The 23,531-nt window shown below is 43.5% G+C and overlaps 1 protein-coding gene across 3 annotated transcripts in view; it reads right to left on the minus strand.

Moving 5' to 3' along the window:
• CASTOR2 (cytosolic arginine sensor for mTORC1 subunit 2) overlaps window positions 1-23,531 on the minus strand; it is a 130,286-nt gene that overhangs the window by 43,390 nt on the left and 63,365 nt on the right. For all 3 annotated transcript variants that reach the window (XM_040082557.2, XM_040082558.2, XM_058423038.1), the window contains exon 2: window positions 20,698-20,768. In XM_040082557.2, the coding sequence (XP_039938491.1) occupies window positions 20,698-20,768 (71 nt within the window). The remainder of the gene's footprint in view (window positions 1-20,697; window positions 20,769-23,531) is intronic.

Here is a 23,531-nt window from a genome sequence, read left to right on the forward strand (position 1 = left end):
CCACAATGGGAGCGCGCCTGGGGGTTTTCCTGCCGGGGGGAAAGAAAAGGATGTTTAATTTAAAAGGAAGGGAGCAGCTTACAGACTGTGTGAACTTGTAAAAATCAGGTTTCGCTCTGATATACTCCAAGTTTGGCCAAGGGAAACCAGATGGACTTTGCAAGGTCATCTCAGTGGACCCAAACATGCATTCCCATTCCCACCCAGCCTCTCTGCACATACCTTTGCGACAGCCTGACATACCAAACCTCTCTCCTGGGAGAGCAGCAGTGTTATCCCTCATAACCTTGAGGCATAATGCACTGAGGTTCAGTTCCATGGTGTTTCTGAGTTCTTTGGTTTCTTACTTTTAAGAGACTTCCAGGGAAGTGCATACAACGGGATTGTGAAGAATCCTACTAACCAGCTGCATGTCCAAGCATGAGCCTCTGCAAACATGCCGCTGCTGCTGCGCAAAAAAAAAGCCAACTCCACTGTAAAGATTGTTCCATTGGATTTAAGATGGAATTAAAACATATTTAACTCATGGAAGTAGTATGTATAAAATTTAAGAACAAAACAAAAAGTCTCAGACCAGCAAAATATGAACCATTAATCAAACAGACACTCTGAAAGACTTCACTGTGAAATCTCTAGTGATTAGCTATGGGCCTTCAGCCAAGGAGGCCTGTGAGCTCTGTTTCACTGACATGTATTTTTAAACAACCTCCAGCAAAGAGGAGCTCCATTTGGGGCACAGAATACCAGCTTTGGGGGCTGGGACCAGCGTCTGCCACAGATCATCTTGCAAAGCATCTCACCGGATCCCAGCTCTCCATTTAAGTCTATGCCCTGCTCCTAATTCCTGCCTAGCTTTCACAACAGAATCTGCAGGGCATAACCACCTCCTTCCTACCACTCACACAGTACACTGCTGTCCCTGTTTGGTGATGAGAGCTGTGTATATCTGTAATATACACCATGCAGACAAAAAAAAAAACCCACAGCTGAAACATCTTCAGGTAAAATACAGCCAGTCTATCTATGGCAGTTAGCCCTATCACTCCCAATTGTATTTAATTCATTATCTGAAATCACCCAGCAAGAGAGCCTGCAGCCTCTTTAATAGCCTATTGGTTACATGTATTGCACAATCCATGATGCAAACTGCAGAAGCATCTCTCAGACTGCATTAACATCACCTGCAAGTCCAGGTATGCCAAAATCTGTCTCAGCTAGGTAAGGAGAGCTGACATTTCATCAACCTGGTGGCCCCTGCCTACTTGTGCTGAGCACAATACGTCTTAATGCTTCTCTGTTTGCAAATTGCCCAGAATGCTCCAGAGACAAGAGTTTACACTGGTAACAAACACAGAATTAAGCTGACAGTTTTAAAAGATAAGTGAAATGTTGCTTTCCATTCAAATTAGGGGGAATAAATGATTAGTTATAAGCAAAAAAACTTCTCCCACAGAGTGTTTACTCTATCCTGGAATGCATCAAGAGGTATCTGCATTACTGCAAATCCTCATCAACAGAAATGCCAATGTTTAGAAAGAGGGAGAAACAGAGGAACAAGCTGATCTTTTCCTTCCAACCCAAACCTTTCTATAATGGAAAATAACATCAGTTAAAAAGTTTTTCAGATTGGTCTGTATGAAGAAAATGGGCAAGCAGTGCTAATCCAAACTGCCAAAGCAGTAACCACTTAAAATGTGTAAAAGCCCTGCAGCACAGGGGCCAGGACAGTGAACCAACCACTGCTTGGCTGGGAGCAGGCAGCAAACTCACTCTCCTCTTCTGCCAGAGCCACCACTCCCCTCCCTGACAGTGACAAAGGGGGTTCAACCCCACAGTCACTTCTGCAGCTTCTTGAGATCCTCAAGCAGAACAAGGAACAGCCCAAAGGATGGCTGGAAGGGCCAATTCCTGAGCCAGAAGCACCACTGTGGCTTGGCTTCCACCTGCTCATCCTGCAGGTCATACCAGATGGAGAAAAGAAAACCCTGCAGAGGAAGGTGAGGTGATAGTTATTAAAAAGAAAAAAAGCAAGCAGAAAAGCAGCATGAAGATGTTCAGCATGCCTCACCAACTGAGAGTGGGTTGATATAACATGCAGTTTGGTTTTAAATGCTTGCATGACCTAAGTTTTTATTCTAAGATTTTTCTGATCACTTACACGAAATGGAGCAGAAACAGCTGTACTCCAAAGGGCCCTGCACGTGTTTCCAAGAGGTGTTTCTTGCCCCCATGAGTTTACATTTCCATCTAATCCAGAGAGACCATGGAGATGAGCAAAAATACATTCTGGCTGCTTTCAGAGCATAAGAAGCAAAGGAAAGCAAAGAAGATAAGTAGAAACAAGAATAGTTTAAATTCATTTCCGCAGACATAATCCAAGAAGTGTGAAGTGCAACTTCACTGTGCATTGCAGGCAATCAAAAGCAAAAGTTAGTCCCATGAGAGGGCTTAGCAGAAACTCAGCACAAGCTCTCAAGCAAAGAAACAAAACAGACATCTTCAGAATAAACGAAAGTTCTGAAAGAAGTGGCTGAGAGAAATGATGGATGTCCCAAAAGAGGAGGCTTACAGAGTGATGCAGACTAACACCCTGCTCCCCAGCTTTACCCTCTGCTTCCGAGCTGGTCAATCTGTGGGCAGACATGCGTACAGCTTGTCAGGGACTGAAATGGTTCATGCATTTAACATTGTCAGGAAGGAGTTTTTGTAGCAAAAGCTCTATGAAGATGCTACAACTGCAGAAGCCTCCTTGAAGACGCCTGACTGGAACTTTGGACTGTAAATTAAGCTGCCTAGATAAGATAAGGGGGACAGTATTGTTCAATCATCTCAGGTCTAGAGAGAAGCAAACAAGGCTGAGGGAAAGGAATGCATCCATAAGAAAGCCAAACCCAGCAGCTGCACTGAGAATCATCTCTGGCTGGGTTTGGGGTGGGGACACCACAGCTCACAGCCTCCCCCTGAAATGAGGGGGGAAAAAGAGGTTTTGTGTGCATGGTGTAACCTCTGGTCAGAGGCACTGAACACATAATCTCCCTTACACAAACTGGCCCTGCTGTGGAACCCCCAACCCCACAGGCCTCATCCACAGGACATTCAACTGAGAGGCAGATGAGGGGGTGTCATAATCCATCAAACACCCCCCAGAGCACTCCCCAGACTCATTCCTGAGGCTTTGCACCACAGGACTGCAAGTGATGTAAAATGATGCAACAGATGCAGAGTCTGCTGCGAGAGACTGGTTCCCGTTCTAGGGGATGTACCGAGGCATCCCCACCTGGCCTCAGTACCTACTAATCCATCGGGTTCTGTGCTTTTGGGGGACCTTCACCACCAAGACCTGCTGGAGCCTATCAATGGAACATTGTTGGGATCCATGGAACAGTGATATTTTCTTTATTCTGTCTGTTTTTCTGTCCCCCCACCTCTTCTCTACTTCTTTCTCTTCCTTTTTCTCTTTTCCTCTCTCTCTCGTATTTACTATTAAATAAAAATACTACTGACCTTGGTATATGGTCTTTGCACCTTAATTCAGGCCGAGGCATTTCTAATAACTTTAAAACTGGACCATGACAGAGCCCCAGCAGCAACCTCACACCTCAGCATGCCTTCAGTTTAGACTCTTGCCTTCAGGCTTGTCCTCCCCAACTCTGTTCCCAAAGTGTTGCCTTGACACAGCTACCCTCTAATTCGTAAGAATTAGAACTGGACTGCCAAATCTTGGGTCCTAGAAATCAAAGGACAGCTAATTTTTTCAGCTCTGCTGTGCCCCATTGTTGTGAAATGCCAAGGGTCAGGATGGTATGAAAGAAAGCACAGAAGAGAAGCATCTCGCAGAACAAAGCCGTTGTGTTTGTACAGGACTCGTATGACCTCTTCCTTAGAGTAAACAAATCTAGACCTCTGAACCAGACACAGTTAGAGATGACTCTCCATTCCCAGAACCCCCAGCTGATCCTAAAGATGAAAGAGAGCAAGAAAACACTAAAGATGGGGCTGCTGCAGCCCAGTCTCTCCCAAGTGTGGCACAGATGGTTCTTCAAACATGTAAAAGCAATCTGCACTTGAGTTAATCGTCAATAAAACACTTATTTGTTTACTAAGCTTTAATAACTTCCATATATATGTGCTCTTGATGAAAAGGGTGATCCTTCTTCTCAATATAGCTGAACATTACCTGCACATTTTCTCCACAGGGTCAGTTTACTGCAGATCCCATGGCAGCCTGGAATTTAGGAGCTATTACCTATGCTTGGAAAGCAACACATTCATCATCAGTCAGGGCTCATGCTGCACAGCACTGGTGAGTCCCCAGTGGGAACAGCTCATCCTGCAATGCTGCAAACCAAGTGAAGCGCTAATGCATGCACCCAGCCCCTCAATGAAGGTTAAAGACTCATTTAGCACGTGGTGCTGAAAATGGTGGTTCCTTGCCACAACTCACAAATCATCATCCTGCAGCCTGCTTTACTCAACCATTCTGGCACGGTAACTGAGGAATTATTTTACACATAAAAATGTTTAAAGTGGTGCAATATTGAGGGCTCTGCAGGTGGGAGGCTGCCAAACAGGTTGTCACAGGCAGGGACACAATCCAATTTATCATGAAACCAGTATTTCTATTCCTGCCATTTGCTTTATTTAGTCACCAGCTTCCCACAGTGGGAAGGACAGGGCCGCCTGCAGCCTCAGCCACATTCACCACTGAGCAGGTGCCACTCCAGTGCCAGAGCTCTGGGCACTGTAACAGAGCTCAAAGCAGCAGCCTGTAATGATGCAACTGAATGCCTCAGGAGGCACACACAAGAGGAGGTAAATTAGCACAGGCAAACTGAGTTTTTTCATAACCACAGACACTTTTAGTAATAGCTAAACAAAATGCTCAGAAACAAAGCCAGTACAACCACCACCTTGGGCACTGAAAGCTGCTGAAAAACTGCAATTGTATCAGAGCTTCATGGCCTGCTGCAGGTGCTGCTGCTTCAGAGCCAGCCCATCCTCCTGCCGCACGCACTGCGAGTGTAGCTGGCCTTTTCCACTGCCCTAGCTGATCTGGATGAATCACACCGTTTGCTGTCTGGCAGGTACTCGCTGCCTTGAGCATCCTCATGGGCAGTGCAAGGAGCAAGTGCCCTGGGTGGCTAATTTCTGCTTACCCACAAACACAACACCCACCAGCCTGCTCCTCCTTCTCTTCCCTCCTCTCACCTCTCCACCCCAGTCACCCTCTGCTCCAGCTCAAATTGCATCATCTCCTCCTATTCCTCTTGTTGCTATGTCTGTCTTTACTCTTTTTTTTCTGTTCTTGTCTTCCCCACTGATCCTGTACCCTGTATCTGTCCCCTCAGCCAACCACGCTGTCCATATTTCCATCACACTGCCACTCTCACAGATTTGTCCCCTACAATGTCAGACTGACTATTTATACCTTTATTCTGGTTCTTCCTCTGAAGAGGTGGGGTAGCACCAGGGTCAGAAACGTCCTCTGCTCCTGAACATCTCTGCTCCCAACTGCAACATTGAGGCTTCCCCCACAAGCAGCACCCACTGCCAACATGAGCTGCACTACAGACTGTAAAAAACCCACCAGACTTGCTGTCACTCCTGACATTGTGGCTGAAAAACTCTAGGGTACACAAACCTCCACCTAGGCTGAATGACTTGAATGAGGTGAAGGTGCCTTCTCACGCAAAGACACCTCCACTGCCAAGGCCTGAGAGGACTAGAGCTCTTCAAAAAAAGAAATTGTCAGTATTTTGCAGTATTTCTTTCCAAGCTACTCCTGAGAACACCTTAAACAAAACAAAAAACACTTGAAGAAAGTGATGACATAACCTCCCCTAGGTTACAGAGATTTAGTCAAAGACCAAGGGCATTTTACTGGGAAATGCTGGCAAAGTTACCAGAAAGCTGAACTGTCAGCCCCATCTAGAGCAAGTGGTAAACTTTCGCTGACACAGTTCATTATCTTGCAAAACAAATTGTCCCAAGTGAACTGTGACATTAATGTGTGTGATTCTCCAGTTGTTCAGATTAATGTATAAGATGTAATAGAAGTAAGGGTAGAAAACAGCCTTTGCAAAGTATTTTTTCAGACCATTAGTTGACAGAATTTTCTACACAATTTCACTCTCGCATTTCTGAGTACAAGTGCCTCCTCCTTACTGAGTGCTTCCCAACCTGCTAGGCAGGATCTGTTGTCTGTGGTCACACAAAGCATATCCAGTGACTCTTACTCCACTATTTCACCCAACTGGAGAAGATCACATCAAATTAGGCTTATATTGACAAGCAGCTGCCTTGTTTCACTCACCTCAAAAGGAAAAAAGGCCAAATCAGTCTTACTCTCTAATCCACGAGTAGCCAAACTGTTAGAATTGAAGAAAGAAGCTGAGAGAAAAACAATAGATTATAGCATATGTATCCACTGTAGACATTGTATTATGATCACTATTCAGTAACTGAACATAGTCACAGACAGATCAATAATGAAGCCCTTTTCTGTACAGGAAATTGGTCACATTCTCCGCCTGCTGCTCATCTTGGCCACAAGGACCTTCTGCATTTTTGTTCAAACCTTTCTTGCCACCTTTGAGCTGCAATAGTTGCTTGAAAAAAGAGTACTTGGTAAACACACAAGAGCCTTTCAGATTTTTGCTTCCTGGACCACATGACTATCATTCTTTGTGCTGTGGCAGAGGCTAGGAGACCTAGTCATGGACCAGAGACCAGCTGCCTTGAGCTCACTGCAGGAAAAAAAAAAAAAAAAACACCAGAAAAATTCAAACCCACGTAAAGGAGAAGATGAAAAGCAGTATTTAACTCTTTTCCTTTATCCAGTTTTCCACTGAGTGCCTTCAAAACACCTTTCCATTTTCAAACAAGGAAGGAGACTGCACCCTATGCCAGGAACCCAGCTAATCAAAACTGACAACAAAAGCGTCCCAGTCTAGAGGAGTCCATCAAAACCCTACTGAACTCAAGCACAGGAATCTCTCTAGAACAGGCTGTTTTTTTTCCCTAGTAAATTTCCCTCCAGAAACTTCTCAGCTGAAGGGAATTCTTAAAGCAGGTGGGTAAGGACTGAGAATTAATGACAAATACCATCGGAAACCCTGCAGTGCTCTGCAGTGAGTACCCAGCACATACCTTGTGTCCTGTACAGTAGAACCCTGCTCCAAATCCAGTGTTCTGCACTGCCCTTTGTCACAGAACCCAAGTCAGACCAAGCCACCCAAGCAGACTCCTACTGCAGAAGACATCTGCCTTTGCCCTCCTCCTCCCCACCGTGAAGAGCCAGCCTCATCCAACTGCCTTTCCTCACTTCTACGGGGCAGGACAGGTTCTCATCTTTTGGATATTTAAGCCATGTTCAGCACAAAAAGGGCTTGCTAAAACCCAGCTCAATATGCTTAAAATTTAGCAGGCACAAATGCCTCAAAGATGATGCTGTTACTCCACAAAGAGCTATTAGACCTCCTGTTCTCAAGAACATTTTCCTTTGGGGTTGGTGAAGCACACTCTGCAGTTCCTTTGAACTTCATGTTTATGAGATACACAAATTGCACTTTTGAAAGCAAACTGGTTTCAGTTTGTGGTTTCCTTTCATCCAAATGGGTGGTAATCTGAGACAATCTGAGCAGCTTTCATGGATTGCCCTTGATTCTTGGATACATAAATACATTTCCTTGTAAAGAAAGGTACATACAAGCCACGAAAACCAGATACATTGTGGCAGGTTGGGAGCATTCATCTGGGTCAAGAATTTGTTTACACAAATTCTAAAAATGAATTTTGGGGGAAAAATGATATTTGCTCTGTTTAGAGCATGAAAAGCCACGGTAAATACCCATCAGAGCAGGCACTCTTGTCTGCTACAAACAGCAATCCAACAGAGGTTTATCCACATGATGGTCCACATAAATTCTCACCCCACCTCTCCAAAAGCTCAATTCTAACTTTTTAAAGGAAACAAAATAAAACACCTAATTCACCAGACGTAAAACCTGAGGATTTCAGCAGTACAACATCAGTACTCAAGAGGTCAGGACACAACCTGTCACGCAGCTCCTGAGGATTCCCGGCTATGCTGGGCTTGCCTCATGTATGAATGTCAGTGCCCGTGTGTGAACTGCTTTTTTAACTCACCGGCTACAAAACAACTTGGTTTGGTCCTGCAGATAAAGTGAAAATCCAAAATTTCAGTTTTAAGCCAGAGTTGAAGGACAGGTTTCTGAAAGAGAAGAGCTAAAAATGCTTTCTCTTAAACCTCTTCTGTTTCCCTGAATAAATTTATACATATGCAAATATAGGTATATACACCAACATACACAGGCTTTTTATATATATATATATGTATGTATGTATGTGTATATATATACGTCTATTTAAATTGGAAACTCCTAAGCATACAAGTTCAGCTTAAAGCCTTTCAGTAAATAAACATCTTAACCAAGCCCAGGGAAGCAGAAGAGAAAAACAACTGTGAAACAAATACCTCGAAGATACAGTTACTTTACCAGGGCTCCAGAGATTAACAGTTACCTGGTGTTTGCAATCTGCCCAGCAATGTGAAAGACACGAAGATAAAGAAATCAGGTTTCTGGGGACCCTCCAAGGGCTTGTCAGCCACAATGCCAGCGCTGCTGACACTGCCAGTCCTTGAAAAGTCACCTCTCACATTTTATCAACCTCTTCCATTTCATGTACTCCAAAACCAACTCAAACAATAAATGAAGACTGTGACTGTGGAGATACAGTTCTTTCCAACTGTAAAAATTCAATAAATGTGGAAGTAGGAAAGTTGGAACTGAAGAGTGGTTGGTAAATCTTGTAAAATCAACATGAGCATATTTTGGTAGAACATGGGGATGGAAATCCCAGAGAGAGCAAACCTGAAAGAAAAATGGAAAAGCAAAAGTGGGAACATGTTTACCATTGTGCCTTGATGGTCTGCAGAAAACTTGGAGAAGGATTATGAAGGAAAATAAACCTGAGTTTTTATGCTACTCTGAAAGAAAGCTAATTGCATCTCTGAAGAAGTACGCTGCATCTTACATCTAACTTTAATTCTAGTGAGGATTTAGGATTTATATGATTCAAATCCATAAGCACATTCATAGAGAGAGGGAGGGAGAAAGAGAGAGGGAGGTATGAACCCAAACACTGTAATTCTTTTGATTTGTGTTCTGGGGCTGAAGTGTTCCTATTTTAGAATTTTATTCTTCTCTATCATGAGAAAATCAACTGGATTTTTTCTGTTACAAGTACTATATCTGTAGCACAGCTGTCAGAGATAGGATTTTAAGGGAAGATATAACGCAAAACAGCTCATCAAAAGAATTTGTCTCAGAAAGCAAAGATCTTCCACTGAACTTTTAAGAAAAAATAACAGTAAGTAGTCAGTTCTCAATGGAGGAACAGCCGCAGGATAACCTGGCACAACCTTTGTTATTTTGTACTTTTATTATGGCTCTGTTTATCCTCTTTCCCAAGAGTCTTGCAGACACTGTGGATAGTTCTTTGAGAAACAACAAGTTGATGCTCAGAGTTCCTTAAGAACTGTTGGCAGGAGAACAGAGTCAGACCACAGACATCATCATGCCACAGTGCAAACAAACACCTGAAACCTGATGAAATTATCAGAGTGCTGACAGAGGATGTCACAGAGACCAAAAGAATGACGAGGCTTCATAAGGGATTAGACAACTCTGTGGTGGATTGGTATACTGACAGCTATTAAATATGCTAATGCAGATTCAAGCTGTAATTTAGGAATCCCTCAGTTATTGACTGGTAGGAAACCGTAGTGGAGAAGGAAGAAGAAAAGCTTGCTGCTCATCTCCCATCCCTGCTGATCCTGCACAGAGGACAGCCCATGGGCACTGCTCATACAGCCACAGCTCCTTCAAAGAGACCAGCATCTCAAAAGAACTGGGCAAGGCCAGATTATTACAGAGAGTAATTTTTCGCTGTTGTTTACACTGAAATTGATGCAGCAATCTCTCTTTCATTGTATCATGGCATCTGAGCAGGATCAGTCACCTAAAAGCAAGTGGTTATAGAGAATCCATACAGAAACCTTCTTCTGAAGAGCAGTGTACAGGATATGATGTAAATAGTGCTCACCTGAAAGGCATAGATAAACTCTGACTGCAGGTCAGCAAACACCTAATTAAAGTTGCAAAACTTTTAAGTAGGCATTTGATTTATCAGAGGTGCAATTCTGCATCATGGTTATATGAACAGGATCTTAAACAAAGAACTTAAAAGTTCTGCAGTGGTAAGAGGTGGTATAGGAATTGTCAGAATTGTGAGCTCTGGAGAGGAATTAAAATAGGGAGCAAAACAGCAGAATAAAATTACCTATTTTCTTTTAGATTCAAGACTTCAGGGGAGGTCGAAGAATTAAAGGAGGTTACAGACCTCCCAACAGTCACTTTTTGCTGTCCCAGGAGGGAATTTAGAGATCGTCAATTCGTACAGCCCAAAGCATAAACCTTCCACAAGCACAAATCACGTCAGGATCTCATTAAGATAACCTGATGCTAACATCCTTTCTAAACTGAATAAATGATTTGGAGGAATAGTTGACTTGTATGTTTATTTCTATCACTGCCTGATTTTGTACTGTGTGTGTGAACCATAAAAGCAACATCTGGGCAGCTATGCAGTGTAATAGAACGCCCAAGAAGCCACAACCCTGAGCTACAGGTAAATCTCACCTGCTTTCTTCACCCTGGAATGCTCTGCAGCCTCAGCTATGCAAGTCATGTCAGTCCTGCTGTGCTGATAAAACATATTTCTGGAAGGTGGTTCCAGCTGAAAGGCAGATTTACTGATGACACAGTCCAAAACAATGAGAGGTGTTTGAAGCACAGGGGCAGAGGAGCGGGCATGCCTTCAGCATTATTCACTGGGGATCACAAGAGAGACACAGCTCTGCCAAAGGAAGCTGGAAGTCCAGCTTGCTCAACTTTCTAATCTCCAAGCTGCATACAAAACATCAGTGTCATGGTCAAAATAAAACATTCTACCATTTTAGGCGCATTGCCTAATTAGAAACCATTGTTATCTGAGAACTGTTTTTGCAGCTGTCAGGAAATTAAATAACCCAAGGGTAACTTGGAATTAAATAAAGCTGTACAAACACATAGCCCAGCTCTGAAATCCTGACTCTGACAAGCAACCCCTCTGCTTTCCAAGGGACTCAACGTTTAACTAGGGTATGCAACTATCATTTTCAATCAGCCATAGGATAACAAACACCGGTCCTTCTTGAGGGGCTGATGCTGAACTTGCAAGTCCATAAATCAGAAAGCTGCCTTCTCTCCACTAAAAGCAGCAGCACCTCCAGAGGAAATTGCTCCATTACAAGTGTCTACTAAGAGAGCAATCAAGGACTGATAAAAGGAAACGCTTCGACAGAAATCCCTGCTTTCATCTCATTTCAATTACTTCTCCTCTTGCAATCCTTGTAACTTGAAACTTTGTCAGCAATCTAAAATCTAAGCTGGTTATATTTTCACACTGACTTTTTAAGAATTAAACAAAAAGGAGAAGTGCCTTTCCAATGAGATTGGTGCAGTCTGTGAAATACACAAAAAATACCCACTTGGAAAATCTGTTTCTGGTGGCCTCCTTAGCTTTCTACTTTTGATTTCTACTGCAAGAAAAAAAACTCAGACTAATATCAAAGTCTTGAGTTTAAGAGAAAGAGACAAAGTTCTCGCCAGGCCAGACACTGAGCCCGCAATAAAAGGTATTGCACAGGAAAGTCAAGTCTATATACAAAAGCTGTTATAATGTGTCAGCACAACTCCCACCTGCCATGGACAGGGAGGCACTACAGACTTGCTGGAGGATCATGAGGAAAAAATGGCTTCACAGCAGTGTCTTAGAACTGATATTCAGGTTGCTGCAATACAGCGGTAAATAAAGTCTGACTTTGAAGTGCTGATAAGGGTATGTAAGTTTGGGCTTCCAGTTAAGGCAGAATCTGTTTTGTCCCACAAAGTATGTATGTGACCTGAAATAAGTAATTTGGTCTCCCTTTTTATCAGTTTCCTCAAATATAGGAGAAAATAATTCTCACCTCACAGAGGTCTCATAAGAGAGGAAGTATGAATACACTCCAGAAACAAAGCATCATTATTATGTTTGGCTAAAAATTTGGAACATTGTAAGGCAGATTCCAAAAATAATCATTATGCCCACTCTCACTGGAGAGCTGGGCTGGGAAGACAAATCCAGGTTAGGCTCTGGTCAGTTTTCAGGAAATCCGGCTGCTCTCTTTCTTCCTCTTACAGGATAGCACACCACTAATAACGACCAAAGCTGGAAAATTAAAACCAGATTCCATCTCCAAAAGCTGCCATTTGCTCATGAGAATGAAGAACGGAGCAAAAATTGGCTTTTTTTCTTTATTGACAAGCAATGAAGAATAAAAGTTTGGCTCAAGATGATTTCAGAGCATGGCTGTGGGTGCATCAGTCCTGTGCAGGATTGCTTCCTGAGTGCAGGGACCTTGATGCCATCTCTGTGCTTTGATCAAGAGCTAGGTCCTTCCCAACCTGTCAACCACGGCTTTTTGCTCCCAGCCAGGAAAGCATTGCCACAGCCAGCCTCTCCTCACCCTGCTTCACAAGCAAATGGGATCCACAGCCCAGAAGAACTGAGGATTTTGTCTCTGAGAGTCCAGTCAGAGGAACTGCAGAAATCAGCAGATTTCCCACTCCCTGACAACACTTTCCCTGTGTTTCAGAAACTCCTGGCAAAGGCTTTGCTCACAGACTCTGCAAGCTGGGGGTGGAGAGGACTTGCCCTGGACAGTCGAAGACAACGTTGCCAGCTCTGGTTACTGCCAGCAAGGGGACACAGGCAGCACGTTGCACTGAAAAGCCAAACCCACAGAAATAAAAGAATATCCAAAGAAGATCCAATGCAGCTGGACTCACATTTACAATTCCTTCTGCATTTTCAAACAAAATAGCAAAAAAACCCAACTTTTTTTTTTTTAAAGACAGTATTTCAGACAAGGTTTCACTGGACTGACAGAATAGAGCAAATAATTACATTTCAAACAAGACTTGAAGATGAAGCCACTAAATTCCTAGCTGTATGACTGTCACCTTGATGTTGTGAATCTTAATCCTGTGCAAGATTAAATGCTAAAATATGAGATTTTAAAAAGTTTATGTAACTTTTCCCATAAAGGGTATTTTTTCCCACCATAATCTCATATCTGTTCCATTACAGACCTGATTTGTTCCTTAACTCCTGCTTTCAGCCAAGCACACCCAACGTAAAAGGGAATCCTGAGGGACAGAAACTCCCTCAATTATCATTATTTCCAATGGCCCTTGCCTGTTAACATTATCGAAGCATTTCCACATGTTTACTAATTAATCTTTACAAGACCTGTTACGAGGAGATTTAATTGGATTATCCCTGTTTCTAACACGGGGAAACTGAGACACAATGAGAGACTTGTCCAAGGTCAAACAGAAAAGCCTGCAGCAGACCCATGAACTTCACCACAGTGCTCTGGCACCCTGTGCCTACACCCTGCAGTGCAACAGCAAAGCTGCTCGCTTGAGAAAGGCTTCCTTATCCTTGGAAAAGCCCTTCCACAATCCCAAGATGATTGTGACTGTCAGGCCAAAAGCCTGAAGAAGGTGATGGCTGCCCAGTGTGTCACCATCAGCTTAATGCTGCACGCAAAGAAAAAAACCAGCCCCCTTTGTTTTAACTGCACAGGAATGAGCTGAAAGCAGCAAGCAAATTCTCCTCGAAAGAGAACTGTTAGTTTGGAGTCATGCACTCATTCTGCATTTCTGGGGTCAGATAGAAGGATTTCAACTAATTCTAGTGAAAACCAAACAACCAGACATACTGCACTGGGATCAGGAGTTACCCTTGATCCATCATTAGTTCTGGAGATTTCGTACCTGGAAAGCTGGAAAAGGCTGATCACTGGCACCAGGAGAAAATAAAGTTGATGAAGTTTTTGGGCACAAACCCTGCAACTTCTGCCTGAGAGTCTCTGTCTGGGTACAGACAGGATTTAAGTTTGTTTAGTTTTCCAATCTCACTTGATCAGGAGAATCCTCCAAGCTTATTAGGAAGAGAAATTTTCTCACTTTGATGAATGACTGCTGATCCTTGAAAAACCTGAGGCATCTCCTGCACTCATGAGAACATCTGGCAAACCTGCTCAGAGACCAGCCCTGGGGAGGGCTGCACACCAGAATTTTGCAATAATTACCACAAAAGAGATGGTTTTTTCTGTTTGCAGATGGTGACAGACTGTTTTTTCCCCATGGGTTTCTGAAGATTCCATTTCTAGACTGATGCCATAGCATTTATAAGATGCCAAGGTGGAGGAAAGCCACTTCTTTGTCCAAGTTGTGAACTTGAGAAAAGTATGGCTTAAAGAAGATTCACAGCTAGCAAAGACTGGGAACTGATAACTGAGTATTTTCAGCCATGGGAAAAGGGACTCATTTTATTGCTTGTACCACTGATTCCTCAGCTTTCCTTGTGCTTCACTTCTCAGCCTGTGACAGGGGACACCAGCACTTACCCATCTCTCACAAGGTGCTCCATATAAAATTCCCTTAAAAAGCTGAGAAAGATGACAAACCACAGTCTTACCAGCAATTACAATATATAAATGCTTCAAAAGATCTTAGAGCATGTGTCCAGCCTCAGCCCTTCCTTGCACATTTAGCACCCTGGCGTGTCTCCTCAGAGCTGGCAGACTACAGCCAGCCCCAGTACAAACAAGGCAAGCCACTCTCTCCCCTTAAGCCCATCCTTCAGAAACAACCAGAAACACATCAGTGGAAGAACAAGCAGATGGTCAAATGCTCTCTAGTGAAAAAAATAAGGAGAGCTGCTACTTTTCTGTTGAGCTGCATCCTGATCTTAGAGAGCAACCTAAAATTTCAATGAATTGTTCCATTGTTTCAGTGAGAAAAGCTTTGTAAGTCCTGCGTTTATGAGAGGAGTTGATAAAAACGAGCCCTGGTATCTATCTGCTCATTTATCTTGGACTTTGGAAAGTACTAGGAAGCAGCCAAGATGTAATAAATTTAAAGGAAGAAATCATGGCCAGTCAAGTGGTTCAGGAAGAGAAGTCTTGGCTTTCTCACCACAGGCTGTGAAACAAAAATAGGTATCAATACACACCCATCTGCTGGAGGAAACAGTGAAAAAATATGTATTATTTATGCAGTACTTCTTTAAATAGGAGTGAGCAGAGAAACTGAACCAAAAGACTTCATGTGGCAGGTTACAAACATAAGGAACAATATATGCTGTCAAAATTTGCAAACCCACTCACATACAAGCTCTAAGAAGAAGAAAAAGTGCTCCTTTCCCCACGTGATGCAAAGCAGACCTTGGAATATTATATATTTGTCATTTTCCTCCCTTCCCTCAAAAGCTTTAACCACCAAACCCTGCTGCCTCTCGGGAGAGGGCAGAAATCCTGCATAATCACAGACCCCCAAAAAGTTTATTGATCTGTATTAGCAGAGATGCACTGCAGGAAAAGCCTCCTCAACCAAGCATATATTTCTAATAAGCCAATAGTCAAATCCCCATGTTTTAACTTGAATTTAGGTGATTAATACCACATTACTTAAAAACATGAAAACCCCAGACAAAGCATAGTCTAGCCAATACAGAGATGAGAAGAGAATGATTGTACACGTGTTTAGCAGAGAAAATCATGTTCTGCTTAGCAACCACAGGCACCCCTGGCCGTCCGGGGGAGGAATCTAGCACTATAAATGTCAGCAAGCAACTTATGCCACTGTGCCTCACACACAAAGGCCTAGTCACTGGGCAATTAAAATTTAAAGAAAAAATAGTTATACAAGGAATATTCAGAAAACCAGATGCAACTATTAGCTTGCTTCCCTCTGTATCTTTAAAAAAAGATTGCTCCTAGCTAGATGGGTCCTGTGCTTGGACTTATTTATAAGCTGTTTTCTCACCCAGTTTATGTGCAGGAAAAGAGAGAGGACACTAAAAGCAATTTACCATTTTGATGTTATTGAAATAGGAACTCAGTGTGGTACTAAAGCATATGATGGTCATGGATCCAAGGTCAGACAGGACTGTCTGAGGACGATGGTTATCAAAACAAAGCACTGCCAGCATGATTTTTTTTTTTTTAATCCTTTTCTTATTAGAAATAATTTTTTTCTGCCACTGTAACTAGCTGAGATTTTTGAAATAGTTCCATTATTTTTAATATCTTGAACAATTTACTGTGAAGTATGAGCTCAGACTAAGAATCTCCTCCTAGAAAATATGTCAGTGAATGGATTTCTGGCCTAAGAGGAATTACTAGCCATATCAGGCAACCAAAGAAGGTTTAAGGAAGGACTGTAACACCCATCTTGCAGATGAACCTCAGTGTGAGGAGACCAAGAGTTTTGCTCTGTGTTCACACAGTAGACCTGCACCTCAGAAAGACATTTCTTACTGCTGCTTCAGTACAGAAATGAAATGGCTTTTCCTCTCTGGTTCTGATCCAGAAGAGATCATCCAGGACCCAAGGTCTGCTGACTGCAATAATCCACACGAAATGGACTTCCCAGTTCCAGAGAAAGAAGAGCAGAGTACACAAAGGTGATGTGTTTCCCTCACCCCAAATTTCCCTAAACGCAGCATATGTATGTTTACTAATTTGGAAATCACAGTGATTCATTCCTTCCTTGACCCTAACGCTTGATTTCTTTTTCCCTTCTTCAATATCTTCAAAATACACTGCATACATGAAAGATTGCACACAAGGGACACCAACCAAGGGCCAAGGTCAGGGAGCCAGTAACCTCACCTTGAAAAATGTTAGCAACATGTTGCTTTCCAATAATGCATCTTCAGGACAGCTTCACCTGGGTGACAGCCTGTCCCAGGCCCCATTTATGCAGATGTTCCCAGTGCATATAAAGGGGGTTTCCAAGATGATGGCCACCTCCAGGTGTGATGGCATGTGCTTCAGTGTGTAAAAGCTGAAACCTTCAATGAACAGAGACTACTGGGATCAGCAAGACCACAAGCTGCTCTGTTCATGCAGCTGCCCAGAGACACAACTCTGTCCTTGCTGCTCTCTGAAAAAGGAACAGACTGTGCAGAGAACACGGGCTATGGCATATGTACACATGCACAAACAGCTCCTGCTTTCAGCCAAACTTTGGGGAAAAAAGCAAACGAGCCAAACAAATATTCCCCTATTTCAAGGAGCAACAGCCACTCCACCTTTCTGCCATGTGCTGGCTGTGCAGCAGGGGGATGAATGCCAGGGCCAGACATGGCTATCCAAGCACCCCACTAGCTGAGACATTTGTCTTCATGCAGGAGGGCCCATGGCCAAACTTCTCCTGCTAGTTCGTCTCAGTATCAGCCAGGAAAAGAGCTTTCTGTGCACAGTCCCCTGTGTTATTTGCTGAATAAAAATCTTCTTCATCAGCAGGCAAAGCCCAAGAAACAGGCACTGGAACAAACAAGGTTCTGTGCAAATATAATCCCCACCTCACCACCAGGGAATTAAAGCCAAGAATTAGGCTGTAGCCATCCCCCTTTCAGCACAATGAATGCTTAAGCAGGTTACAGCTTTGCACTGTGGACATTTACTGGGGAGAAGAAAGAACAACTTCTTTACCAGGGGAACAAGCCTAGGGATTATTTTTTGACAAAACAGTTAGGAATGATTACTGCATGACAGTATGTTATAAGTGTTAACCTCAAGGACTGATGAAAGTGCCAGTATTTCTCTGGCCTGCTCTTTGGCCATCAGTGGTATTTGTGATGTGCAGGAGAAAGGGCCTGGCTGACATGGAAGATTCCAGCTAACAGGCCAATCTTCTCATTGCTGCTGCAGCAAAAATTCATACACATGCCTGAGGAAGAAAGGTTCTCATTTTCCACAAAGAAAAACCTGTCTTTCAGAGACTTATATTGAGTTTGTTAAGCACTGCAAGGAAAAAATGTTACCTGGCAGGGAAAAGGAAGCAATTTACTGTTGGATCTGCTATCTGAACCGCTCATCAAATGTCTACGTTTACCCTGTAGTTCTTGAGCTGCATTTGGCACTTCACTATTCAGGACAAGAGGCAGCTGATACACTCGAGGCAGACGTAATTGGTGCTGTTTTGCAAGAAGGTGGGATGCTGCAACTCAGAGATTTTGATTCTGTTTAAGCCCATGGGCTGATTACAGGCTATACAATGGAAAAGTGAACTTTCTCTAACTGAGACATTTCTAGCCAGACTGTGACTGTGACTCCAGACTACGAAAAACTTACACCACACTGAACTGAGGAGCAGGGATGGAACTGCACACAAGGCTAAGCCTGAGATGAAGCTTTGGATGTGGTGGTGACAATTCAGAAAGAAGAACACGAGCTGGACACAAACCCAAAGGATATGGGAGCTGTGGCAGGAGAGTTAGCAGGACGTGGTGCATACAGGTCTCACCAGCAGATCACCACTTCCAGGGGAAAGTACAGAGAAGGTGATGAAGCCAGCAGCTCGGTGACACTACTACCCAGGCTGGGATTTGCACCTGGCTTTCACACCACGCTGTGGCAGAGGACAGCCTTAGCATATTCCTTCCTTCCCACACGCTGCCTGGAAGTTGATCTTCTCCCCTGCAAAGCCCTGCTTAAGCATCCCAACTGCACACGGTGTGTTTGGAAAAACCAGGGATGTTCTGTGCCCAAACCACAGCCACAGGAAGGTACGTGGGCACTAAGTTTGGGTGGCAGGGAGAGCCAAGGGAACAGAAGATCCAAAGAGAGAGGACTGCTGCTTTGAATTGCAGCAGCACTGCCTGTTCACAGAGATAACCTGGCCACCAGTGGGACACGCAGCCTCCTAAGGAGTGATCATTCCAGACCTGGGATTTGCTCCAAGTACAACCAATGGCGCACAGTGCAACAGTCTCTCTGTGTGGATGAGCAAGACCACTGCTTGAGCTCACCTTTGCTTCAAGCTAGTATAATTTCCAGAGATAAACAGCAGTGTGGCTGCTGGAGACTGTACAGGGGTGGCTGCAATTCAGCTCGTCACCAGTGACTGAACTGAAAAATCTGCATCATGCCAGCTGGACATGGAGTGCCATGGATGTCAGACACAGACATGATGCTGGAGATGAGCATGCCCCTGGTACACCCCACCTGCAGGTTCTGACACAGACTCCCTCCTAAGAATGAGAATCTCTGGGTTTCTTGCTCTGCCACGTGCTGTGCCCCTTGGAAAATAACCCAGAAACTTTTTCCTCCTTTAGTGAGCCTTCACTTCAAATGAAGCTCTTAGAGGGAGGCTCTGCATCCTACTACTACGGCAAAATCAAATCAGAATTGATTTTCCTCAGTTGCCGCTGGTAACAAAAAAAGCTGATACTACTAACAGTAATAAAATTTTAGTGCATATGCCCCTTAAAAAAAATACAACCAGGGACCCTCTGGCAGCAGAACCCTATGTCACCTCTTCTGAGATCAAAAGTACATAGCATAGACTTTCAATCAAACCTCAAAACATCCAAATGATAAACAGATATAGCTATAAAGATCCACTCAGGATTCTCAGCCTAGCAATTAATTTACTAAAATCTTCAGGTACCACTGTACTGGTCTAAAATGTAGCCTGTTCTATCACATGTTTGTGAATATTCCCGAAGCAGAAACGGGACAACTTCAGCAAGGCTACCAATCATAAAACTCTGTACTTAATAAAGATGGTGTACTCTCAATTTTTCTCCTTGTGGTTTTTACAAAACCATTGAATATTACAGAGTCTAAAGAAGGTTCTCAAGAGTTAATTACTATTCTGGAATGAAATCCTCTTTTTTCATATTTTAATGAATTTTCTCTGACCTCAAAATGTGTAGACTTTTAATTCCAAACACATAAAGAATGACTCATCAAAAATAATAATAGCTGCACAACACTTCCTCATTCCCCCACCTCAATAACACTGTTACAAACAAAACCTCCACACATGACAAAGGTTATTACAAACTATTTCCATCTACAAAGCCAAACCATTCTCTCCATCACCCTTGGACCATGCCAAGAACCTGCAGCTCTCAAGCACATGCCAACCACCTTGTGTGACACACAACCAACTCCACCTCTGACCCTTTCAGGCACCCCAGGCACAGAGGGCAATACAGGGAGAGCTGGGTGTGAGAAAGGGGGACAAATCACAGCTTACACGAGCCAAAGGAGCTGAACCACAACTCCACAGCACTGTGCTGGCTGGAGGGATGACACAAACTATTCATCTTCAAGTGCTCCTTTCAAAGATAGAGGTTGACAGAAGCTGGAAATGCAAGATGTGGTACACTTAGGGAGGCTTGGGGACATAAGCCAGCTCATTTTAATGCAATCGTATGCAGATGGTTTTGCTTTTTCAAACCTGCTTAAACTACGCTTTAAGATTTGCGTGTGATGCTCTCCCAGCATTCAAATATATTCATATTCCATGTCTGAAATGCCTTGTACAGCATGGCAGCAGAGACAGTGTGCTTACGTGATCAAAGCACCTTTCAGAGCTGCACTCCCAGCACTGACAAACAGACCTGTTTTACAAACATTTTTGTTTACAGTCTCGGTGAGATTACATGTTTTCCTCGTCCAACCCCAAGCTGGATACTAACGTGGCACGTGCTGACACTTACCTAGGAAGCCCTCTTCATCCACAATGATGGTGTAGTCCTCAGGGGTTTCTGTGAGGCTGAAGAACTTGCACCTGGCAAAGGCAAACAGTGGGAGAACGTGATTAGCACCTGGACTGAGCAGAGCCCCATCTTCCACCTAAAATAGAAATCCTTTCCCATCCAAGCTGTGCTGAAGGAAAGAGTCACAGTCTGATGTTTATGGAGAGACCTGAGGCATTAACAGACCTGGATTTTATTTCTGGCTAGCTCATACTGTGTGACCCATATTCCCTGCTGCCTGCCTATGCACAATGAAGCTGGTAAAACTCTTATTATTTTTATTACTTAATTCTTAGTTACTTTACTAAATTACCATATCCCTTAAGGCTTCCCATCACATCCAGGACCTGCTGCGTTGCACTGACACAGAGCAAAAAACTTTGCTCACTGACTGCTCACTCCAGCACCCTCCAAAAGCATTCCCATGGTTCATGCATGAAGCTTTTTGCCCACTGAAGTTTCTTGCCTTATCAAGGTTTGTTTGACATCTAACCTCTCAACCAAGCCCCAGTACCTCTTCTTGCTCCTGCAGAGGCTTTTGCCACCAGCAGACAGCGTCCCAATTTCCTGTGCTGGTCCTGTCCCCTTCCTGGGGTGTTCCTGGTGAAGAAGAGTGGCAGCAGCCAATGGCCACAAGGCTGAGCTTTGCCCCTGTGGCCTCTGCTCTGCTCCATCTTCTGACATCACAGGTCACAAGCAGTGCAGCACCCCCTGCTTGCTCACCATTTAACACAATGTCACCTCTAACAGGAGATACAAATCAGATGTGACATGGGATTCTTCCACTGCAGACACACAAAAAAAGCTTCAGCTGTAAGGCTTAACACCACATATAATTGAAAAGGTTGATTTTTTTCCCTGACACACCAACATATGTACATCAACATCTACTGAAAAAACCCCAGCTGCTATCTAGCTGGTCCCCAGCAATGGCAGGAAGGTTGGCAAGACATTTTGCAAGCTCATGCAACCTTCAGCAGGGCATCAGCACAGTGCCAGCATCCTCGACAGCCCCAGGGCTCCCAGCCCCTCCAGGAGAATGCCAGAGCACATGGACTGACTGTGTTTGTTACCTAGGAGCAGGAGAAATTTCTCCCTCTAAACTGGGTGCAGCAGGAAGAGCATGTGTCTCTAAGAACCAAAAAGCAGGAATTCAGTTACACTACAGTTACACTACAGTACTCTCAAATTTATCTGAGACAACCTACAGAAAATATTTTGAATACTGGAAAAAGAGAGATTGTTTTCAAGGCCCCCAAATTCTGCAGCATCTTCAGAGTGCAATTTCTGCATGAAGCACAGTTCAGCAGGGTTCAAGAACCAGGGACTACCAGGGCTTCCCAGCACCGCTGAGAATCTGTGTCCAAAAGTCTCCAAGACTTCTGAAAGTCTGGAACTTCATATTGGTGGCTCAAGATATCAAAAAGTGAAAGCATTCACTTCATAAAGAATCAGGCTGGCTTCAGCATTCTTTTGACTGGCTGAAAAGAACAAACAAAGCAGCTATGCCCTCCAAAAGCAAGAGGGAGAAAAATGAGATGGATGCTGCTCTCCCCATCACCTCATCAGAAAACTGAGAGGAAACAACACACAGTTCAATTAGTGGTCTGCCATGTAACCAACAGGATGTCATGTACATGGAAAGTATTAGACAACCTGCCTTTAGAGACCTGTCCTGTTTTCCTGGAAGCATCCATCACAACAATCAAGCAGAACACTCCCTCCTAGCACAGACATATCATTATAAAATACAGACGTGGCCCCACCACAACAGAAACCACAACTTAATTATTTTGTGTCATTGGTAATAGCTGCTCTGACAGCCACATTTACCAACTCAACTCTCTCCAGGAATAGTGCCAAAAGAAGCAGAAAATAGCAGCAGCTCAATTTCTTACTGTCACTTCTAAATTGTACGAGGCTGCTACCAGTGCGAGGGGTACTACAAGCTGGGCAAAAAGAATTTCTGGGGTGCTGCTTCAGGTGGGTTCCAGGAGGCAGAAGTATTTGTTAGAGTGGATGAATTCCCTAGAGAAGTCACTGAAATAAAACTCTTTGCTACTACTGCCTGCCTGAGTCACAGGCATGCTGACTAGGGAGAAACTAGAGGTCCTAAAGGAGAAAACATTAATATTAAAAATCTAACCTTTTCTGATCTGTAATGGCATTTACAGAAGAATTTTTTACTAGAACAGTAATAGGTGTCTGTGTGCACACACAGACCCCAGCAGAAAAGAATGATTGTGACAGATGCCAGTTTCTAGGCATACATCTAAATATGGTGATATTTAAGGGATATATACACATGAAATCCCATAATTGATGCCTCAGAACTCACGTCAAAACCTCATATCTCCATATACCATCTCAAAGACCAATCTCCAACTCAGTGCAGCCCTGCAAAAGGTCAGGACCACTGAACCATCTGAATTTAAAAGCAAAGTCTTTCACCAGCACAGAGAAGAGCAGTGGTTCTTGCGGTATACATTCACTTAGTTCAAGCCAATGATGCATTATTTTCCCAGAGGAAATCTAAACATGAAAAATTGGAATGGCAAACCTTGTGTGACAGGAAAAAGGAACTCAATGTCATCTCTCTCCCCCACATTACATTACACATGCCTCTTCCATTCAAGTTATTTCAATAATTTCTATTTCCTCTTAAACCAGTCTTAGATAAGCTGAATGCCAACAGAATCTTCTATTATCACACCAAAGCCAAGAGCAGAAAAGCACTGCCCTTTAATAATTCTGAGACATCAAGCAAGCAGTATTTCTCCAAGTACATGTGGAAA

This window comes from Hirundo rustica, chromosome 19 (genome assembly GCF_015227805.2).
Source record: "Hirundo rustica isolate bHirRus1 chromosome 19, bHirRus1.pri.v3, whole genome shotgun sequence".
Lineage (NCBI taxonomy): Eukaryota > Metazoa > Chordata > Aves > Passeriformes > Hirundinidae > Hirundo > Hirundo rustica.